The sequence below is a fragment of the Hesperophylax consimilis genome, chromosome 6 (genome assembly GCF_061612785.1).
Source record: "Hesperophylax consimilis isolate HC1 chromosome 6, BYU_Hcon_1.0, whole genome shotgun sequence".
Lineage (NCBI taxonomy): Eukaryota > Metazoa > Arthropoda > Insecta > Trichoptera > Limnephilidae > Hesperophylax > Hesperophylax consimilis.
In genome coordinates this window covers 19,521,351-19,540,941 of record NC_142841.1, presented here as the reverse complement: position 1 = coordinate 19,540,941, position 19,591 = coordinate 19,521,351, and the positions used below count along the sequence as shown (strand labels likewise).

Genomic DNA, 19,591 nt, shown 5'->3' with positions numbered 1-19,591 from the left:
ATTTATCCTTTCCAGCGTCGATATGTATACATATTTGCAATATATATATCAAACATGTAAATATAAAGGCATTAGTCAACTATTTTTATGTAATTGACTGATGTCCAGTTTATGCAGTTCGGTATACTGCTTAGAAGTTTTTTTCTGTACATTAACAAAGATGTTATGAAAAAAAAATTAAAGAAATCAGGCATGTTTATGTACATTTAAATTGAGCTCTAGGTGTATGTGATTTTGTTTCATGAAAAAATAATTTGTGAATCTAAGTTTATTTTTCGTTTTGACTTTGAATAATGTTTATGGCGTATTATAATATTATGAAGATTATTGTTTAAAATTTTTTTAAATCTAGAGAATACAGAAGGATTAATTAAAATCTATTGTATTGACAGTTTTTTTTAATCCAGTATTGTTATGTACAAATGTACATGCTATAAGTGGTCAGCGATTTAAGTAAATCTCAATATGCCTTCCTTTACCTTCCTGATATGATATATTTTTATCGTTTTCTGTATAAAATGAATGATATCACTTGTATAAAGAAATAAAACATTTCAAACTACAATAATTTAAGCATTTTATTCATAAAATAATTCATATTCAGTATAGTATTATTTATAACACGGGATGAAAGATATTTGCGATTCTTCTGTGGATGTGGCTAATTTTCATTTTGGATTGAAATAATGTATTTTATATTACAATCAGTGCCGGCTCGTGACTTTTACGTGTACTAGAGTGCTAATATTACAAAAATGCCATTATTGATATTGTTGTAGCCAAAAAAAACTTCTTTTTTTTAATTCGGTTTTTTGTACGAAGATTTTCACGAAATCCGTGCGGTGCACGATTAAACTGAAATATCCTGAAATTCTTCATAAAAAAATCGTGTTGGACTAAACAACATCAATAGCGTTGAAGTTTTCACACTTAGCACTCTATCACACTCAAAAGTCACGAGCTGCCACTGAGAACAATACATAAGTATATTGCTTATAATGGTGTGAATTTCGATACGTCCAGAGGTAGTGCCCATTGTAATGCAGTTTCAAGCCTTTTGGACCTAAATTCTTTATCTTCTGCAAATATTAACACAACGATTAATTACATTTATTTTTTTCATAGTATGAATACAAATTTAGGTCAGTTTCCACTAAGGTGCTAGACGCGCGCAATCGTTATTTACATTAAGTTACATTTAACAATACAAGTCTTTTTTTTTAATAAACTCTCTTTTAAATATTTTCCCACTCAACTGGTCTTTCCCGTCTAACGATATTGTAATTCCTAATTCTGATAAACTCCACCCACTCTTACCCCTCCCCCCTCCTTCCACTTCTTCTTTCCAATTGCAATCTATATTTAATTTTTGAATTCAATGTATACTTACTCCTGATTAGGTGAACTTCGTTCATGGAACATGTAGAGGTTGTATGTAATTAAGTGATGTAAACAATGTTATTTATGTTTTAATAAAATAAATAATGCCATCACTAAGTGATAAGCTTCCAGAAGAAATCTTCTTATCTTCTTATTAAACGCTTGTTAATGGTCAAGTAGTTTTGCGTAACTATGCGTATTGTTAGCTGCATATTTAAATATTCGCGCCAGTCATTTGCTTCGTTTTTATACCGCCTAAGAGGCACAGTGGTCGAATTTTGCCTGCAGACCCCCTATTCGGGATTTACCCGAAACATACGATTTGAATTCGACCAATCAGAGGGCCTAGATCGTCCAGACGCTAGTGTAATAATACTATCAGATTCACTGACGATGCTACATCTCGTGAGTCACCTTCATGTAAATTGGAATAAAACGAATCTAGCACACATAATAATATGGCGAATGTACGAAGCACAGTGAATGAAAGAAGTATAGGAATGAGAAAGACACGGTGAAGTAAGGAGTTTTTTTCGAGACGGAGTGTGTGAGATTCTGTTCTCTCTGCCTTCCATGTGCCTGATTAGTTAAAAATAAAACTATTAGCAAAAGTGTATGTTTTAATACTTGGCAATATTTACCAGTTTGCCTGCAAAATTCTTTGATGGCATAATCGTATTGTTTCCTTTTAGGTCTTCCATACATAAAATGCGTTGTTGATGCTACGCCCTTTTCCTTTTCCTGGAATTAATAAAGCAATAAACTGGAGACTGGAAAAATTATAAAAAAATCGTGAATTATCAATTATTTAGGATCTTTCAAAGCTGGGCGTATTGTACAGAGTCTGCAGGGTGCAGATAATTTATGATAGTACCTACAAAACTTCTGATTCTGTACATTAAGTGGGTTCCACTGTTATGTTTGGGAGCCACCTCTAGTTTGGAAACCCTAAATACTGGAAAAATCTCTCGATTACGGAAACTGGCAATTATTTTGACAGATTTACCAGATTGCAGTCTTAAGAATACTAACATCAGGGAGGGAATTTTGTGCTTGTTCTACCGGTTTTTCACTTGAAGGTGAACGAAGAACTAGCTCCATTGATCCTTTCGGCACCAGTGCACAGTATTAAAAAATGGCAAACATGTGCCCAACATATGTATGTGGTTGTCGATAGGCATATGAGAAAGTTGTGTTTACGATTGAAATACAGATTTCAGTTTTTCTTTTTATTTTTCTTATAAAGACCCTCTGCACAGCATTCCAAAAGATCACTCAGGCCCTGAGGAAAATTTCAGAATGGTTTTCCAACAAAAACAATGATTATGCATATCATTACATACATTATTATCAGAGATGTGCAAAATGGGTACCCAAAACCATTTGAAATGCAAAATGGAAATGGGTCAAAACTTTTCCATTTGAAAATGCAAAATGCAAAATGGTTTTTAGAAAAGCATTTCAAATGCAAAATACCTATTTTCAAAATGCATTCAAAATGCAAAATGGTTTCTCAGGTCAGACAATCAAAATAATTATAGAATTTTTAAACAATTTTGTCATTTAATAATGGACATCAATGTAGAACAAACATATTACATGATGGTAAATCCCAAAACATTTTTTTTCATGTGACTACAGATTATGAAACCACAAAAAATTTGCGCGGGACTAATGTTGCCAACGTAAAAACATAGAAACTGCTATCTAACATTTAATATTACAGCGTCATGGCCCCATGTTCAGTATTTGAATCAGTATGTTTTGTAATGATATCCCTCAATTGCCAGGGCTCCTACCAGGGAGCAACTTGACAAATGTAAATTATCTCTCATAGCGAGGTTGAGGACCGACTGATATTTGGGGCTTATGAAAAGAAGATGAGTGGAGATAGTAGGAAGAATGTTGCAAAAAAGCATTTAAAATGGAAAATGCATTGAGAAAAGCATTTAAAATGCAAAATGCAGAATGGTTTTTAGAAAAGCATTTAAAATGCAAAATGGAAAATACCCATTTTGCATTTTGCATTTCCATTTGAAATGGATTTATTTGAAATAAAGCACATCTCTGATTATTATATACAAGCCAAAGTTAATTTATTAACCTAATTTTATTACAGGTTGAATTTGCAATAATAATATTGAGCTGTCATCGGCTTTTTAACATTTTCATCGGTTTACTTGTTTTCGTTCTAGTAAACTTCAGCAAGTTTCCCAAAATTATATGACTCACTGCCTCTTTATAAATATATTTTTCTTCAGGCCCATGCCCAAACCCTTTCATAAAACTCTTTCGCTTTTAGACAAATTAAACATTATTAATATCCCGCATAGATAGAAAGTGTCTAAAATCACAGCGGGCCCTAGGCGGGCGCAATTGGAGGAGTACGTTCCGGGTGCCGAATTATCAAGATGATGAGAATACCTAACACCTAATAGTCCTTAGATTATTTTTTCACAAAAATGGATATACACAAAAATACAAATCATTCGAATATTATTGATTACAGTGATCACCTACCTAGGCTTCCACTGGCATCAACATTTTACTTACGCCAGGCGCTATTTAGCTCAGGGCCAGCCTTGCCTAAAATTTGTGTAGAATCTAAAACTTATTTAAAACTGTTTTTGTAAAAAAAGGGTTGTGGGATTTTTTCCCCTTTTTGATGCTCAGGAGCTTCTTTTCTTATAATAATAAAATCTTTCTTTCTTATCAATTTTTTTTCATAACATCAGTTGAATTTTTAATGAATGAAAGAACTGCCTGCTTAGGTCCTTGCGGGGCCCTCTTAGTTAACCAATACAAATCAATACCATATTATTTTATTTCAAATATAAATAAAGACGAATATTCCTCCGTAAACTTCGTGGGGTATCCCTCAAGGTCGCATAATGATCCCTTCTTTATATTCCTTCATAACAAGTAACAAGGGCTGTTGGTGAGCTTATGAGCTAAGAAAGCAAAGGAGGCGATCGTGATGTGGCAAGCTACCAATGAATCAAGCCCTTTCTACCCAAGGCAGGAGAATTACGTCTGGGCACTTTCTCTTGCTGGCGGTCTAGCTGTAGGCTGTAAGTACTAATAATAACAATAGGAGCTTCCGTGGAAAATAACCTCAAGTGCGTTTTATGTTCTTTACCTGTTCCCAAATATTTCTCCAAGAGATCTTCTGTTCCCTTCTGTCCCCCCGTTTGGACTTGGGATTGTAGGGCGTCTTATCGTAAAGCATATCATAGTCTACATACTTTACTGGAGGTCCTCTGACATTCCCAAAATACGTTTTACTGCTGTAACTTTGCATGATGAATTAAAAATGATATAAATTTAATATTAGGTGCATGTTAAGCAAATCTTTACAATGAGTATGTTTAAATCATTTTAGTGGTACTCAGCAGTATTCAGATGATTTCTCAATTGACATATTATTACTCTGATTTGTCCATAACTGTCAAGTTTATCTTTTGGTTCGCAATTCGAATTTTTTTGGTATTAAAAAAAAAGTACTTACATTACGTACTTACTTTTTTTTTAATACTGGTACTTACCATAATGCCAATGAGAAATAGGTACCTACCATTGATGTCAGAAGAGGTAGACTTGCCATAACATGAAATCTGAGTATCATTTCGACGAGCTGTTGGATTCATTTATTGACCAGTCATTGAAAGGGTGACGCTCATGTTACCGCCCCCTCCCAGCACCCCGCAAAATAATTTGTCCCCCTCACCCTTATCTTCCTATCTATGGTGGCAACGCTTTGTTTTGACAGTCATTGTGGTGGTGAGTGGTTTATTTATGGGTGGTCCAAACCGCAGTGGGAGCAGGTGGGCAAATCGTTCTTCCCTTTCTGGTTGCAAGTGCCGAAGATATGACCGAAACGTAAGAAGTGGTAACATTAGATTACCGCATTGGCATCTTCTACAGTAAAACGCTGGTAGCCAATACATATTAACTTTCTCTTTCTATACTATCTTCCTGGATGTGCTGTCTACTTTTAGTTAACAATATAATTGTATTTGTTTTTAATTATTGCCTTTATGTTGAAAATAGAACTTTTTCCTTTTCCTGTTTTAAGATTTTAATGTCATAATTTTGTTCGATGACATGGTCAGTCATCAGTAAGATATTCTTTGAAATAGTCATTGTAAATTCCCTTGAATATCATCATCGGTTTTTTTGTTAGTTCTTTGCTTTCAATAGCATGAATATCTTTCGAGATTACTTTGAGGATGTGATAAGGAGACAAATGAAAAAGGTTGTGAGGTCACAGAGTTTATTGAGTCAGTGTAGTTGTGAGAGATAACTCCGGACCGATGCTCACGCAGTTGGTGGATGTAGTCAACGGTGAATTCCCCAGGCTGAAGATCGACACCGCGTCAGTGGATGTAGTTAGCGGTGAATTCCCCAGGTAGATGGTTGACACCAGATGAAGCGGAGATGAACAGAGTGGAGTGGTCGAGGCGATGAAGTCGATGGCTCGACACCCCGTTGGCGGAGACCGGACTTGTAGATGGTGTTCAGCGGGAGATGCAGGCCGGCGAAGATGTCGCAGGGCCAAGGCGCAGACTAATTAATGCTATTTTAACTAGTTAATATCATTAATGCATTATCAGTGACTATTTTACAAAATATTAGTGAAAAAAACTGTTAAAAAGTTTAGTAAGTTTAAAATTTTTTTTTTTAATAATTATTGTCCCTAATGATTGCCATAATTTTGGGATTTCACAAACTTTTTTGCTTTTGACTAAATCTCAGATCATAGGACAAAAACTTTGTACTGATTTTTTTGAATTGGACATTGATTTTTGTCTTTGACTTTGAAAATATATTTTTTACTTTTTTTCAGATCCACATCACATGGGTGCTTTTATAATTTCTATTGCTTCCGCACAGCGACGGCACAAAAAAAGCATAAAACACAATAATGCTGCAGCTCTATCTTACAAATTTATGAAATTTCTAAAAATTCTGAAAATGACAAACGATCTACCTAGGAGTATATATGCTTCTCCCAAAGGAGAAATGCAATCATCTCCCACGTGTCGTTGCCGTCGCCGTGCTGTTGCCATGGGAATTAGAAAAGCACCCAATATGTTAAAAAACTAAACGTCCTTTGTTGACCGAGTGAAGAGCTAGGCCATGTTTAAACTCGACCTGATTGGATCTGACTCAAGGGTTTAGCGGGTTCAGTAAAATTGAAACATCTGAACCCGCCATTTGGCATGTTTGTTTTTTATGCAGTCACGACCAAACACGTCGTTTGATTTGGCTTGAATACTCATTTTGTTAACAGGACTACTAGTAGTCCTGTTAAAAGAAATTGATTGGGGTTATTCTGACGATCAGTGAGATCTTAAAAAAATACAATCGTTATAATCTTTATTTGATGACAATATTTACATAATATTATTATAAATATAGGCATCTTTTGATAAATATATGGACGCATCATCGGAAGAAAGTAAACTGATAACTCCGTAAATAGGAATTCCTCATTTGAAAGTATTTTTACCCTTCATATTATATTTTATTAGGCTGGATGCATTAAAAAATTCGTACATATGTATAAAATTTGATCAAAATTTCTGTCAATGTTTTAGTAGTAACAATTTTTTAAATATACAGAAAAGGTAAATCTAGGTATAATTTTGGATGATTCAAAACCAGCTCGATCGATGAGACCAACAAGTTTGGTGGAAGCGCACAAAGAACAAAATTATGAACCGATAAGAGTAGAGTCAGTTTGAGATATCTTTACCCAGCAATGCATAGAAAATGGCTAATCATGATTAAGAAGATGATGAAAATAGGAAACAACATTAATCTCTGTTGTGACGTTTGGTTCGTTAATATTTGAGCGGAAATTGAGCTGGTTTGATGAATAGATTTGTTCACTCCCCCAAGACATTGCCGGTGCAGGTTCTGATATTTTGAGCAATTTGGAGCCCCGTGAAGCCAGCCTGGGCGATGGAGGTTCCAGAACAGAACACTAGGTTGGTAGGAATCCCAGTTACAACAAAGCCTGCATTTACAATCTGGAAATAAAATTATTTTTATGAATATTCAAGTTTATAAAGGACGATAGTAAATTATTATACGACGAAAGATTGCACATATTGTACAATCATAAGATTAGAAAATGCGTTATACAACCTACCAAATAACAAAATTGCACAATACATACAGTGGCGGATCCAGGGGGGGGGTCACGGTGGTCATGACCCCCCCCCCTGGGCCCCAGCCCAGGGGGGGTCATGACTACCTAGGTCCTGGGCCCATCCAGGACCTAGGTGGACCACTAATTAAAATTGTTAAACATAATGTTTTTATATATTTTTTGTCACAATAAAAATTTTATTTAAGTACTTTCAATATTTAATTAATTTAATATAATACTTTGTTTGACAGCAAACGCATTATTCGGGAAAGAACGCATCGAAAATTCGAATGTTACCGCGTCACCGCGCACCGCCACCGGCGCGCGCTTCGGCCGCCACCTTTCATATTATTATGACACATTTTGTGTAACCACGTGTGACGCTTGCGCGCGCTTTGTTTCGACTAACGTCTAGCGTCTAGCAAAACCTAACCTCAATCGGAACGACTAAACTTTATTAATAAAGTGTTTACTTTTATTTGTTTACTAAGTTAAAAAAAATAAGTTCCAATAAAAGTAATAGTGTTCTTAAAAATTGTTGCTGCAAATTCAATTCATTACAAGAAATGGTAAGTAATCTAATCAGTTTCTTCATTATGCCAGTGTATGTGTGTTTAAACTCAAATGTTATTTGTTAATGTTCTAAGGCTGGGGTTAGACTCGTAAGTTTTTTTCCTGTAAATCGCTCTTGAAGGCGAGTTTGGCCAAATTCCCAATGTAAACGACACCAAAAGTCACTTAACGTAATTTTAGTAAGTTACAGAACTTATTCTTTCGGAAGTTCATTTGAGAAATTTTAGGTTGACGAATATAATGCTTAAATTCAGTATTGGTAGATCAGAGTTAATATTTTATAAGAATAATTTTTAAATATATGTAGCTGTGAGCTGTTCCTTGAAAATGTCTAATACTGAGATTTGTTTGCCGGGGTTCGAACCCGCGATATCTATTGTATTTGTTTTAATTATGCTCTTTTAGGATAAATTCAGAATAGCTAGATGCAAGTTATTTATTTTAACCTTTTTTTTAAAGTGTATGTATCCATAAATTGATGCATCTATTGTAGAATATATTTAAACCTAGCTGTGAGTTGTTCCATCATCATTTCTAATATTGAGATTGGTTTGTTGATTTGTTTCCAAAAAATTTATTTGTAAATAAATTTTACAAAAATTTTAGATGTGGAAATTTGATAAAGTGTATGTAAATTTGATAAAAGTACATATACCTAGTTTTGTAAAAGAACGTATTAGTTACATTTTGTTAATATATATACATATTATATTTAACTTAATCAAGTTTCTTTTTATTAATATTTATATGTACCTATTAATAATTCACTTTCAGAATATTTTTGTTTGGATTATAAATAAATAAAATCAATTCAAATTTTATAAATATTTACTTTTATTAGCGTTCCCCATAGTTTGAGGATTGTCGATAATATTGACTACGCTGCCGGCTCGGCCGCTGCTGGCAAAATAGAATGGACGGTATTCATCCACCAAGTAACAAGGTATTAACAAGCGTATGGAAGCATCGGCGAACGGAGATCTCGCTGGGCGCTTCTTACGTATTGCAAGCACCGCGTCATGGCAACAATATTTATTTCAAATTACTTGCCTCGTGCAAATCAGGCTAAAATATGACGGTGCAAGGCGCTCGGTTTTAAAATTTATAAAGCACAAGAATCAAAATATTTCCAGCGTTTATATTCCTCTTAAATATGGAAGTACAGTACTTACATTTATTAATAACATTTGCTGCACACGATTGGTCCTAAAGGAGTTCAAATTTTTAATTCATTCGGCCTCACTATTGAGAAGAGCACGCTGGAAGGCATTATTCTACTCTTCGATAGACTGGATAGACACTTCATACCTACAGTGAATATTACAGTGGAACGATTCAAATTCTTTACCAGGAAGCAAAGAAATAACGGTCAACAAGCTGTTATTATTTGTCTATTTTGTCGTGACAAGCAAAGTGTTACAATAATAATGTCGAGTCAAATTCTGCAAATGCAGAATGCTACGGATATGGTTGGCGAGTGGAAACCTTTTAAGCAATCATTTCTTTTATATATGATGGCGAATAACTACAACGAGGAAAAGGAAATTCAAAAAGTTGCAAGATTCCTACACACAATACTATGTTGAAGACACACCTGACACCATGTTATATTGTGGTGAAATAAGAACACGATTAATAATTGTAATCTGTACTGTATTGGTTGACAATTGACATTACACGAGCCTACGCCGCCCGGGCTTGCGGAGCAAAAGACAATCTTAATGATATACCTAGTGTTACCATATCCAACAATACCTACTTTTTACTTGTATATATTATACAAGTAAAAAGTAGGTAACTGACCGGACCTAAGTCCTCCATCACAACACAAGCAAGCATTTTCGGCTTTCTGTGGTGGTGGTAGGAGTTATTGTTGGGTTATTCGTAACCCGGGAATGTTTGTCTTTCTTTAAAAAAAAAAAAAAACTTGACCACGACTACGTGACCCCCCCCTGGCGCCAAAGCTGGATCCGCCCTTGAATACATAATTTTTTAATAAGATGTAGATAATTTTTATTGGTAATTTTATCAACGGTCAGTTTATCTGTCTTCCGTCTATCCTTCCACAGATCCGGTTTTATGCTATGACATTACAAACATAAATTTCATAGTTTCCATCAGTGGCGGTCTGTCACTTTTTAGTAAGCTAGAGTGCTAAGTTTAAAAAATACGACATTATAAATGTTGTCTTAGCTGAAGATGTATATATATTTTTTTTTCACTCATTTTAACCTCACGAAATGTCTAGAACCACCCCTGGGTTCCATCGCCTCAGCAAAAGAAAACACCATTCCGTTTTCTAAAATTAATGTATGCATTTCTTTGATTCGGTATCAGTTCTATGGAACTTGAATTATTATAATTAGTTTATGTCTATCTAGACAGACACACCACTAGACACTAGACACTAGGCAGTCACACCACTGTGGGGCATCACAGTTCATAAAAAAATTGCCTTTGTTGAATTTAATTTCTAAGTTTGATTAATGAGTAAAAATATATGCCTCCAAAATACCATCTGTCATGAATCAACTAGAAAAAACTCACTCCATAGTTTTGGTCAACTTTCGAGACAAAATACTCCACTGTGCGCCACTTTGATAATCCGTGCAGTTTGGTGGTAGATCGGCGGCAGTCGGCACGCTTCCATTCCATATATTTCTTTGTTTCTGTCCTCATCTAGATGGAGTATTCTTCACACTTACGATTAGAAACATTATTAATACTTTTAAATTAAATCTTACCGCGTTTGTAATTTTATTAATCAGCGCATCTACGGCAGGTTGTTGGTCCCTCAGGATCTGGTTTAGGCAGCTCCCCACTTGCACGAAATTGGACCAGCTAGCCGTTCCGCAACTCGGCACCTTGGCGGATATGTTCTGCGCTAAACTGGAGGCGGAATCGGCCAAGTTTCCTGCGTCTCTCAGAATGGAATTGATGCCTGTCAGAGTGTTGTTCAGGCAACCAGATAAATTAGCCACGGTTGTTTCCACCAATTTTTGAGCTGCAGATCGCTGCTCCTGTAATAATTATATTATATACTACTAAATATACTTATTTCGGATATCGGCGCATGGGCGTGATTTGAAATTTTTATTCAATTATTCAAGTTCCAGGAACATTTAGGACGGGTTGTTTCGGAGAATTTGAACAATTCATCAAATTTCAACATTCATTTCCGGGTTCTGTGAAAGTCCAACTTAAGTTCTGTTATTCTATCATTATAGACTGATTGCATGACAGAACTGAAATAATAACAGAACTTGTAAAAATCTTTCACAGAACTTGAAAATTAACTTTGAAATTTGAAGAATTGTTCAAATTCTCCAAAACAACCCGCCCTTAATTTTTAAAATTTCAACTGATAAGTATAAATCATACCAAACAAGTGATAGTAGTTACCAAAATCGTTTTATTAATTTAAAAAAAATCTTTATTGGAAACGTGTATTTCATTTGTTTAAATCTTTGACAGATGTCGTAATTTTAGTTTACCAACATTCCAAAGGTAAATTTCTTTATTTAAAAGCAAATATTAAAAAAAATACTTTCAACTTCACAAATGCTAGAATTATAATATCCCGTGATTTTCACGGGTCTGCGCTAGTTATATTATAAAACTCACTTTAATAGACCCGCAGAAGTTATATGACGCAACCTGGGCATAAAGCAGAGGTAAGAAACAAATGAGAAGTGTAAAGATTACAAAAATAAATCTTATTGCTGTTGTAGGTTACACACACAACATCATAAATATTATGATGATGTTTTTTTTGGCCTGGCCGTGTTTTGTGCCCACTACCTCTGTTTGAGATTAGAGAAGCTTACCGCTCTGAAATATTATTTTGAATACTGACAATAACAATATAAATGTTTATTCTTACATCAACGCACTGCGAAACCGCTTCCGTCAAAGCTTGCGTAATATTCACAACATTTTCAATGACCGTCTCCACCTGAGTTACGATGTCCTGGACGGAACTATTCAAGTTGGCAAGGAACTGGTCTCTCTGTCCACTTATCGTGCTGGTCAGATTTCTCACGGCGTTGCTGACAGCAGTCACCGCATTCTGAAGGTCATCGATCAGATTTGCGATCAGATATCGGGTAAAGTCGTATACGTCAATAGCCCTTCTGTTTCTGCTGTGGACAACCAGACTTGTAGAGGGAGCCCTGAGCAGTTGCAGCTCAAGGTCAGATTCAGGTAAAGATGCGCCATTTACCTAAAACAGGTAATATTAAATGTAATGAACAGTGTAGAATCAACTGTCTAGATAACAGATGACAAACATTAATAGATTAATATTATTTGCACACAGTGATTAGAAATGTGATGTAATTTTTATGATAAAAATGTAGAGCACGTCTCTGCAATGAAGGTTATGTTGGAGTGATTCATTATGTTGATCCCTATTATTATTATTGACAAGGAGATGATCTGTTTAGCTTCCTAAGTGTTCAGGTCATTTTCCATTCAAGTGTTCCCCCATCTATGTTGCGTTTGACTCCTTCGAATGTAGTCCAGTCCCTTAATATTCACGAGGGTTGTTGTTGGGTCTTTAGAGATGTGTCCTGGTTCTGCAATGTATTTTCTCATGTATTCTTCTATTTCCTTCTTTTCATCAATACGGGACCCATAAATGAATCGGTTTCCTTGCTTCCCTCCAAGCTAAAGCGATTGGTATCTTCTTTCCACTACCGATGGCTGCATATTGAATCTCCTGAGGTGGCAGTTTAGAGGTAGCACAGGGCCACATATCGCCCGAGTTGTTCATGCCAATGCAGGTTATATCAATAAATAAAAATTATTGAGTTAATACCCAGATCATCGCACTTTTCAATCATCAACATTGAGAGACGAAGCGAATTTTTGGATGGGTGAAATGACAGAAAGTTAGGGAGAACCCAGGAGGTTAAATATAAAAGCATCAATACTCCAAACCTGAACGTGTTTCTTAGACCAGAGTTATAATACGCACTATATGAATAATGAAAGGTAAAGCTTCAACTCAGAAAATGTGAAAAAATAAAATATAAGCAAATCGACACTAATGTTTTTGCATTGAAAAAAAGTGCAAATATACATCCATGACCTGATAAACAATTTATTGGTATTTAAAAACCTGCATTATAACATTTTCATCAGTTCTAATGTGAATGTGGACCAGGGTTACAAATGCATATATTCTAAAATACCCGCAATCGACGAAGAGATATTCAAATTCCCCACAAGTTAATTTTCCTCCAAAATGAAAAAAAGGATCTATAGAAATTTGCATTTATTTTTTAATATCTAGTCATTTTCTTTTACGTTCAGGCTTTGAAAATTACTTAAAAAAAATAATAATATGTTCTCGTATCAATATGGTTGGAAAATCAAGATAAACCCAGAATCCACACATTTCCCCCACAAAAAGGTTCTCCCCAAAATGTCTTAGAAAAGAGCCTAGCAATTAAAAAAGGCGTATTATGGTGAATGACTACGATTGCATATAAACTGAAGAGTTTGTTATTTTACATATAATTTACTTACCGGGCTTGAAACTGCCAAAGTTAAAAACAAAACAACGAAAAGGACAACAGCCTTCATTTTGAAATATATTATATGTTTAACTATCTTAAAAATTAACTCTTTTGTCAAGTCGTATCGTGTGATGCAATGTTATAGATTCGAATATTACTGGCGGAAATGAATCTCCTTGTGTGCCTTTTATAGAAAAACTGGGGCTTTTTAATTTTTTCACTGAAATAACTAATGTGCATAATATTATGTATAACGTCGTAAGATAACGTAATATAATCTTGGTCACCAACCCACTACAATTTCAGGAGATTTGACTGTTATCGTGAGTAAACGTTGAGTTTACTGCGCTGTACATTTTTAGAAAACCAACAGCAATAAATGTATTTTTTCCTAAAGCCAACTTGAACTCTAAACTAATATTTGTTTATTACAGTCGGCATAACTAAAATAATATATACTAACAATAAGTTAATGTATTTTATAGGGTTTTCCAGGAAGAGCTGAAAGGTTTCAATTGCGCCGCATTAAGGAAAATTATCACTCTTACTGGTACAAAAGCAAAACTTGGGTTCGAACTATGAGAGCCATTTTCTCTGACTCGATGGCGACGAATGGATTGAAATTTAAGAATCGTAATAAGAATAAAAATCTGAAAATCAATAACAAAATCTTCAAAAAGACGCAAGTGTAAAAAAATCATCATTCTTAGAGGCGCAAATGAGAGATTTGAGTTCGAATGAAAGCCATTTCTTCTGACTCTATGGCGACTAATGAAATGAACCCAAGTATTGCATTTCTTCCCGGAAGAGTGTTGATTTTCCTAAAAATGATTCTTTTTGCAAAATTTGTTATTGATTTCGATTTGGACCACAATTATCATTATATTTCCAAAATTTTAATCCATTCGTTGCCATACAGTCAGAGAAAATGGCTTTCAAATTTCGTACCCATGTCGTGCATTTGTGCCGGTAAGAATGATGTTATCCTATAAATGCTACATTTTACAGATTTTGTTATTGATTTCGATTAGGAACAGAATTATCATTACATTTCCATAATTTTGGTAAATTCCTCGACCTATAGTCAGAGAAAATGGTTTTCAAAGTTTGAACCCAAGTCTTACATTTGAACCCGTTAGAAAAATGAATATAAATGCAGATTTTTTTAATAATTTCAATTCAGACATTTGTTCTTATTTCATTTCCATTATCTCGGACACAATGTCAGAGAAAATGGCTTACAAGTTTCGAACCCAAGTCTTGCATTTGTGCCCGAAAGAATGATGATTTTCCTAAAAATTCTACTTTTTGCAGATTTTGTTAATGATTTCGATTAGGACAACAATTATCATTTTATTTCCATAATTTGGGTAAATTCGTCGACATACAGTCAGAAATGATGGTTTTAAAAGTTAAAACCCAAGTCTTACATTCTCAAATTTCGAACCCTAGTCTTGCAATAGTTACCATAAGAATGATGATTTTCATAAAATGTCAACTTTTTGCAGATTTTGTTATTGATGTCGATTAGGTATATTTTAGTACATTACTCGATTAAGCCAAGATTCCGAAATTTCAGCCCGTTCGGCACCATACAGCCAAAAAAATGGCTTTTAAAGTTCGAACCCAAGTCTTGCAATAGTGCCCGTAAGAATGATGATTTTAACCCAAATTATTGAATAGTATCTGAAAAAAAAAATTTTTTTCAAGAAATGCACCATTTTGAAAGTATTGTTACTGATTGTGGTTGAACCAAGATTGAAACCATGATTCCTAAATTTCAGCCCGTTCGGAGCCATGGAGCCAGAAAAAATGCCTTTTAAAGTTCGAACCCAAGTCTTGCAATAGTGCTCGTAAGAATTATGATTTTTCTAGAAATTCGAATTTTTGAAAATATTCTTACTTATTGTGGTTGAGAGCAGGATCCAAACAATAATTTCTAAATTTCAGCCCGTTCACGGCCATAGAGCCAGAAAAAATGCCTTTTTAAGTTCGAACCCAAGTCGTGCAATAGTGCCCGTAAGAATGATGATTTTAACCCAAATTATTGAATAGTATCTGAAAAAAAATGGGTGTGTCAAGCCTACGCAAGACAGAAGTGAAACTTCTAGTATTCTTCTCTCTCTCTCTTTTCATTTCATTCTCTCTTTTTTTCTGTCTATTGACATATTTATAAGTAGCATGTGATAAAAAAAATTAAAAGTTATAAAAAAAGAAAAAAAAATTTAGTTAGAGCGGGGATCGAACCTCGGTTCTTCACGACCACAGTCGTGCGCTCTGCCTGTAGACAGCGAAGATGAGTTAGGAGAGTGAGTTAAACTAGGTATATAATATTAGCTAGGCTCCTATAGCGAAATGATCCCGTTTTTTCGTCACGGTCATGAGTCGGTTTTACTCCGGTCCTCGAAATTGCATGACGCGCGTAAAGAAGTTTCACTTCAAAAAATTCCTGCAAAGTTATGGATGTAATTACGATCTTTTTCAAGCGCGTATGTAATGATTATTTTTATCAACGTCGCATACACCTTGCTAATGTTTTCAGTATTATTAGGGCTTTTTTATACTAATTTTCATATATTTATTGGCAGGTAGAGTAGAAATTAATATTGTTTAGCGTTTGCCAACGACCATACCATGTTGAACACACCGGTTCTCGTCCGATCACCGAAGTTAAGCAACATTGGGCGCGGTCAGTACTTGGATGGGTGACCGCTTGGGAACACCGCGTGCCGTTGGCCCATTTTTTATGGTAATTTCATGTTTTTTTTTTTTTTTTTATCGTTACTATCATTAATAATATCATAAAATTCTTTAACTTTTCAAGTATGCTACAGGCCTAAAATATTACTTAGTGGATTGATATTATGGTCAACCATTGAAAAAAAAAATTCCTGCAAAGTTATGGATGTAATTACGATCTTTTTCAAGCGCGTATGTAATGATTATTTTTATCAACGTCGCACACACCTTGCTAATGTTTTCAGTATTATTAGGGCTTTTTTATACTAATTTTCATATATTTATTGGCAGGTAGAATAGAAATTAATATTGTTTAGCGTTTGCCAACGACCATACCATGTTGAACACACCGGTTCTCGTCCGATCACCGAAGTTAAGCAACATTGGGCGCGGTCAGTACTTGGATGGGTGACCGCTTGGGAACACCGCGTGCCGTTGGCCCATTTTTTATGGTAATTTCATGTTTTTTTTAATTTTTTTATCGTTACTATCATTAATAATATCATAAAATTCTTTAACTTTTCAAGTATGCTACAGGCCTAAAATATTACTTAGTGGATTGATATTATGGTCAACCATTGAAAAAAAAAATTCCTGCAAAGTTATGGATGTAATTACGATCTTTTTCAAGCGCGTATGTAATGATTATTTTTATCAACGTCGCACACACCTTGCTAATGTTTTCAGTATTATTAGGGCTTTTTTATACTAATTTTCATATATTTATTGGCAGGTAGAATAGAAATTAATATTGTTTAGCGTTTGCCAACGACCATACCATGTTGAACACACCGGTTCTCGTCCGATCACCGAAGTTAAGCAACATTGGGCGCGGTCAGTACTTGGATGGGTGACCGCTTGGGAACACCGCGTGCCGTTGGCCCATTTTTTATGGTAATTTTATGTTTTTTTTTATTTTTTTATCGTTAACATCATAAAAATTTTTATATCATTCTTTAACTTTTCAAGTATGCTACAGGCCTAAAATATTACTTAGTGGATTGATATTATGGTCAACCATTGAAAAAAAAAAGGCGTTAAAAACAAAAAAATAATGTGCGATGGCCGAGAATCGAACTCGGATCAACTGCTTGGAAAGCAACTACGCTGACCATTACACCACCAACGCCAGTTGTCGAGATGAGCTAAGAAGCATTTATATTTTACTTCAAAACTTTGACTAGATCAAATGAACTTTAATCGGTCCCGCATTTTCGTTTCGGTCATGAGTTGGTTTTACTCCGGTCCTCGAAATTGCATGACGCGGGTAAAGAAGTTTCACTTCAAAAAAATTTTTTTTTCAAGAAATGCACCATTTTGAAAGTATTGTTACTGATTGTGGTTGAACCAAGATTTAAACCATGATTCCTAAATTTCAGCCCGTTCGGAGCCATGGAGCCAGAAAAAATGCCTTTTAAAGTTCGAACCCAAGTCTTGCAATAGTGCTCGTAAGAATTATGATTTTTCTAGAAATTCGAATTTTTGAAAATATTCTTACTTATTGTGGTTGAGAGCAGGATCCAAACAATAATTTCTAAATTTCAGCCCGTTCGCGGCCATAGAGCCAGAAAAAATGCCTTTTTAAGTTCGAACCCAAGTCTTGCAATAGTGCCCGTAAGAATGATGACTTTTCAAGAAACGCAAGTTTTCGAAAATATTTAAACTGATTGTGGTTGAAACCAAGACTTTAACCATAATTACGAAATTTCAACCCGTTCGGAGCAATAGAGCCTGAAAAAATGCCTTTTTAAGTTCGAACCCAAGTCTCAAATTAGTGCCGGTAAGAATGATGATTTTTCTAGAAATGCAACATTTTGAAAATATTCTTACTGATTGTGGTTTAAATCAAGATTTACACCATGATTACGAAATTTCAGCCCGTTTGGAGCCATAGAGCCAGAAAAAATGGCTTTTAAAGTTCAAACCAAAGTCTCAAAGTAGTGCCTAATAGAAAAATGATTTTTCCAGAAATGCAACTTTATACAGATTTTGAGAATGATTTCTTTTTGAATCACGATTCTTATCACCATTCCAAATTGTCAGCCCATTTAGTACAACGGGCAAAAATGGCTTTTAATGTTCGAAACCAAGTCTCAATTAAGTGAATATTAAAATAGAGATTTTTCTAGAAATGCATTTTTAACTAGATTTTTTGACTGATTTCGTTTTGGAACATTATTCTGGTCACGATTCCAAAATTTCAGCCCGTTTGGTACCATAGAGCCTGAAAAAATGCCCTTTAAGGCTCGAACCCAAGTCTCAAATTAGTGCCTATTAGAAAAATGATTTTTCCAGAAATGCAAATTTATACAGATTTCAGGACTGAATTTCGTTTTGAATCACGATTTTTATTACCATTCCAAATTGTCAGCTCATTTGGTACAGTAGAACGGGCAAAAATGGCTTTTAAAGTTCGAACCCAAGTCTCAAATTAGTGCAAAATAGAAAAATGATTTTTCCAGAAATGCAACTTTATAAATATTTTGTGACTGATTTCATTTTGAATCACTATTCTTGTGACGATTCCAAAATTTCAGCCCGTTTGGAATAATAGAGCCTGAAAAATGCCTTTTAAGGCTAGAACCCAAGTCTCAAATTAGTGAAAATTAGAATAATTATTTTTCTTGAAATGCATTTTTATATAGATTTTGTGACTGATTTCGTTTTGGAACATTATTCTTGTCACGATTCGAAAACTTTCAGCCCGTTTGGTAGCATAGAGCATGAAAAAATTGCTTTTAATGTTCGAACCCAAGTCTCAAATTAGTGCCTATTAGAAAAATGATTTTTCCATAAATGCAAATTTATACAGATTTTAGGACTGACTTTCGTTTTGAATCACGATTTTTATTACCATTCCAAATTGTCAGCTCATTTGGTACAGTAGAACGGGCAAAAATGGCTTTTAAAGTTCGAACCCAAGTCTCAAATTAGTGCAAAATAGAAAAATGATTTTTCCAGAAATGCAACTTTATATAGATTTTGTGACTGATTTCATTTTGAATCACTATTCTTGTGACGATTCCAAAATTTCAGCCCGTTTGGAATAATAGAGCCTGAAAAATGCGTTTTAAGGCTCGAACCCAAGTCTCAAATTAGTGAATATGAGAATAGTGATTTTTCTTGAAATGCATTTTTATATACATTTTGTGACTGATTTCGTTTTGGAACATTATTCTTGTCACGATTATAAAATTTCAGCCCGTTTGGTAGCATGAAG

General features: G+C 34.6%; 2 protein-coding genes and 3 non-coding genes across 5 annotated transcripts; 3 read left to right on the top strand and 2 right to left on the bottom strand.

Annotated features, from left to right (window-relative positions):
- Positions 1-993: 993 nt before the first annotated feature.
- On the bottom strand, positions 994-4,782 carry LOC149423032 (uncharacterized). Its single transcript, XM_089633037.1, has 3 exons — positions 4,520-4,782; positions 2,022-2,121; positions 994-1,079 (listed from the first exon to the last, which is right to left on the bottom strand). Exons 1-3 carry the CDS (start codon positions 4,679-4,681, stop codon positions 994-996), a joined length of 348 nt encoding a protein of 115 aa, XP_089489163.1. The 5' UTR covers positions 4,682-4,782.
- Positions 4,783-5,649: 867 nt separating this feature from the next.
- LOC149423031 (uncharacterized) lies at positions 5,650-13,779 on the bottom strand. The gene is made up of 4 exons (XM_089632816.1): positions 13,643-13,779; positions 11,994-12,332; positions 10,855-11,130; positions 5,650-7,415 (listed from the first exon to the last, which is right to left on the bottom strand). Exons 1-4 carry the CDS (start codon positions 13,697-13,699, stop codon positions 7,272-7,274), a joined length of 816 nt encoding a protein of 271 aa, XP_089488942.1. The 5' UTR covers positions 13,700-13,779; the 3' UTR covers positions 5,650-7,271.
- A 2,472-nt stretch (positions 13,780-16,251) lies between these two features.
- LOC149423030 (5S ribosomal RNA) lies at positions 16,252-16,370 on the top strand. Its single transcript, XR_016302366.1, has one exon. It is a non-coding gene; the product is annotated as a 5S ribosomal RNA (ribosomal RNA).
- A 323-nt stretch (positions 16,371-16,693) lies between these two features.
- Positions 16,694-16,812, top strand: LOC149423029 (5S ribosomal RNA). The gene has a single exon (XR_016302365.1). It is a non-coding gene; the product is annotated as a 5S ribosomal RNA (ribosomal RNA).
- A 323-nt stretch (positions 16,813-17,135) lies between these two features.
- Positions 17,136-17,254, top strand: LOC149423028 (5S ribosomal RNA). The gene has a single exon (XR_016302364.1). It is a non-coding gene; the product is annotated as a 5S ribosomal RNA (ribosomal RNA).
- Positions 17,255-19,591: the final 2,337 nt, after the last annotated feature.

Coding starts and splice junctions, on each gene's coding strand:
- LOC149423032 (XM_089633037.1), bottom strand. CDS start 4,681: ATGCAAAGTTACAGCAGTAAAACGTATTTTGGGAATGTCAGAGGACCT. Junction 2,122..4,519: donor GGAGAAATATTTGGGAACAG/GTAAAGAACATA, acceptor TATTAATTCCAG/GAAAAGGAAAAGGGCGTAGC. Junction 1,080..2,021: donor AGAATTTTGCAGGCAAACTG/GTAAATATTGCC, acceptor TAATATTTGCAG/AAGATAAAGAATTTAGGTCC.
- LOC149423031 (XM_089632816.1), bottom strand. CDS start 13,699: ATGAAGGCTGTTGTCCTTTTCGTTGTTTTGTTTTTAACTTTGGCAGTT. Junction 11,131..11,993: donor CGGTTTCGCAGTGCGTTGAT/GTAAGAATAAAC, acceptor TAATTATTACAG/GAGCAGCGATCTGCAGCTCA. Junction 7,416..10,854: donor TTAATAAAATTACAAACGCG/GTAAGATTTAAT, acceptor TTTTATTTCCAG/ATTGTAAATGCAGGCTTTGT.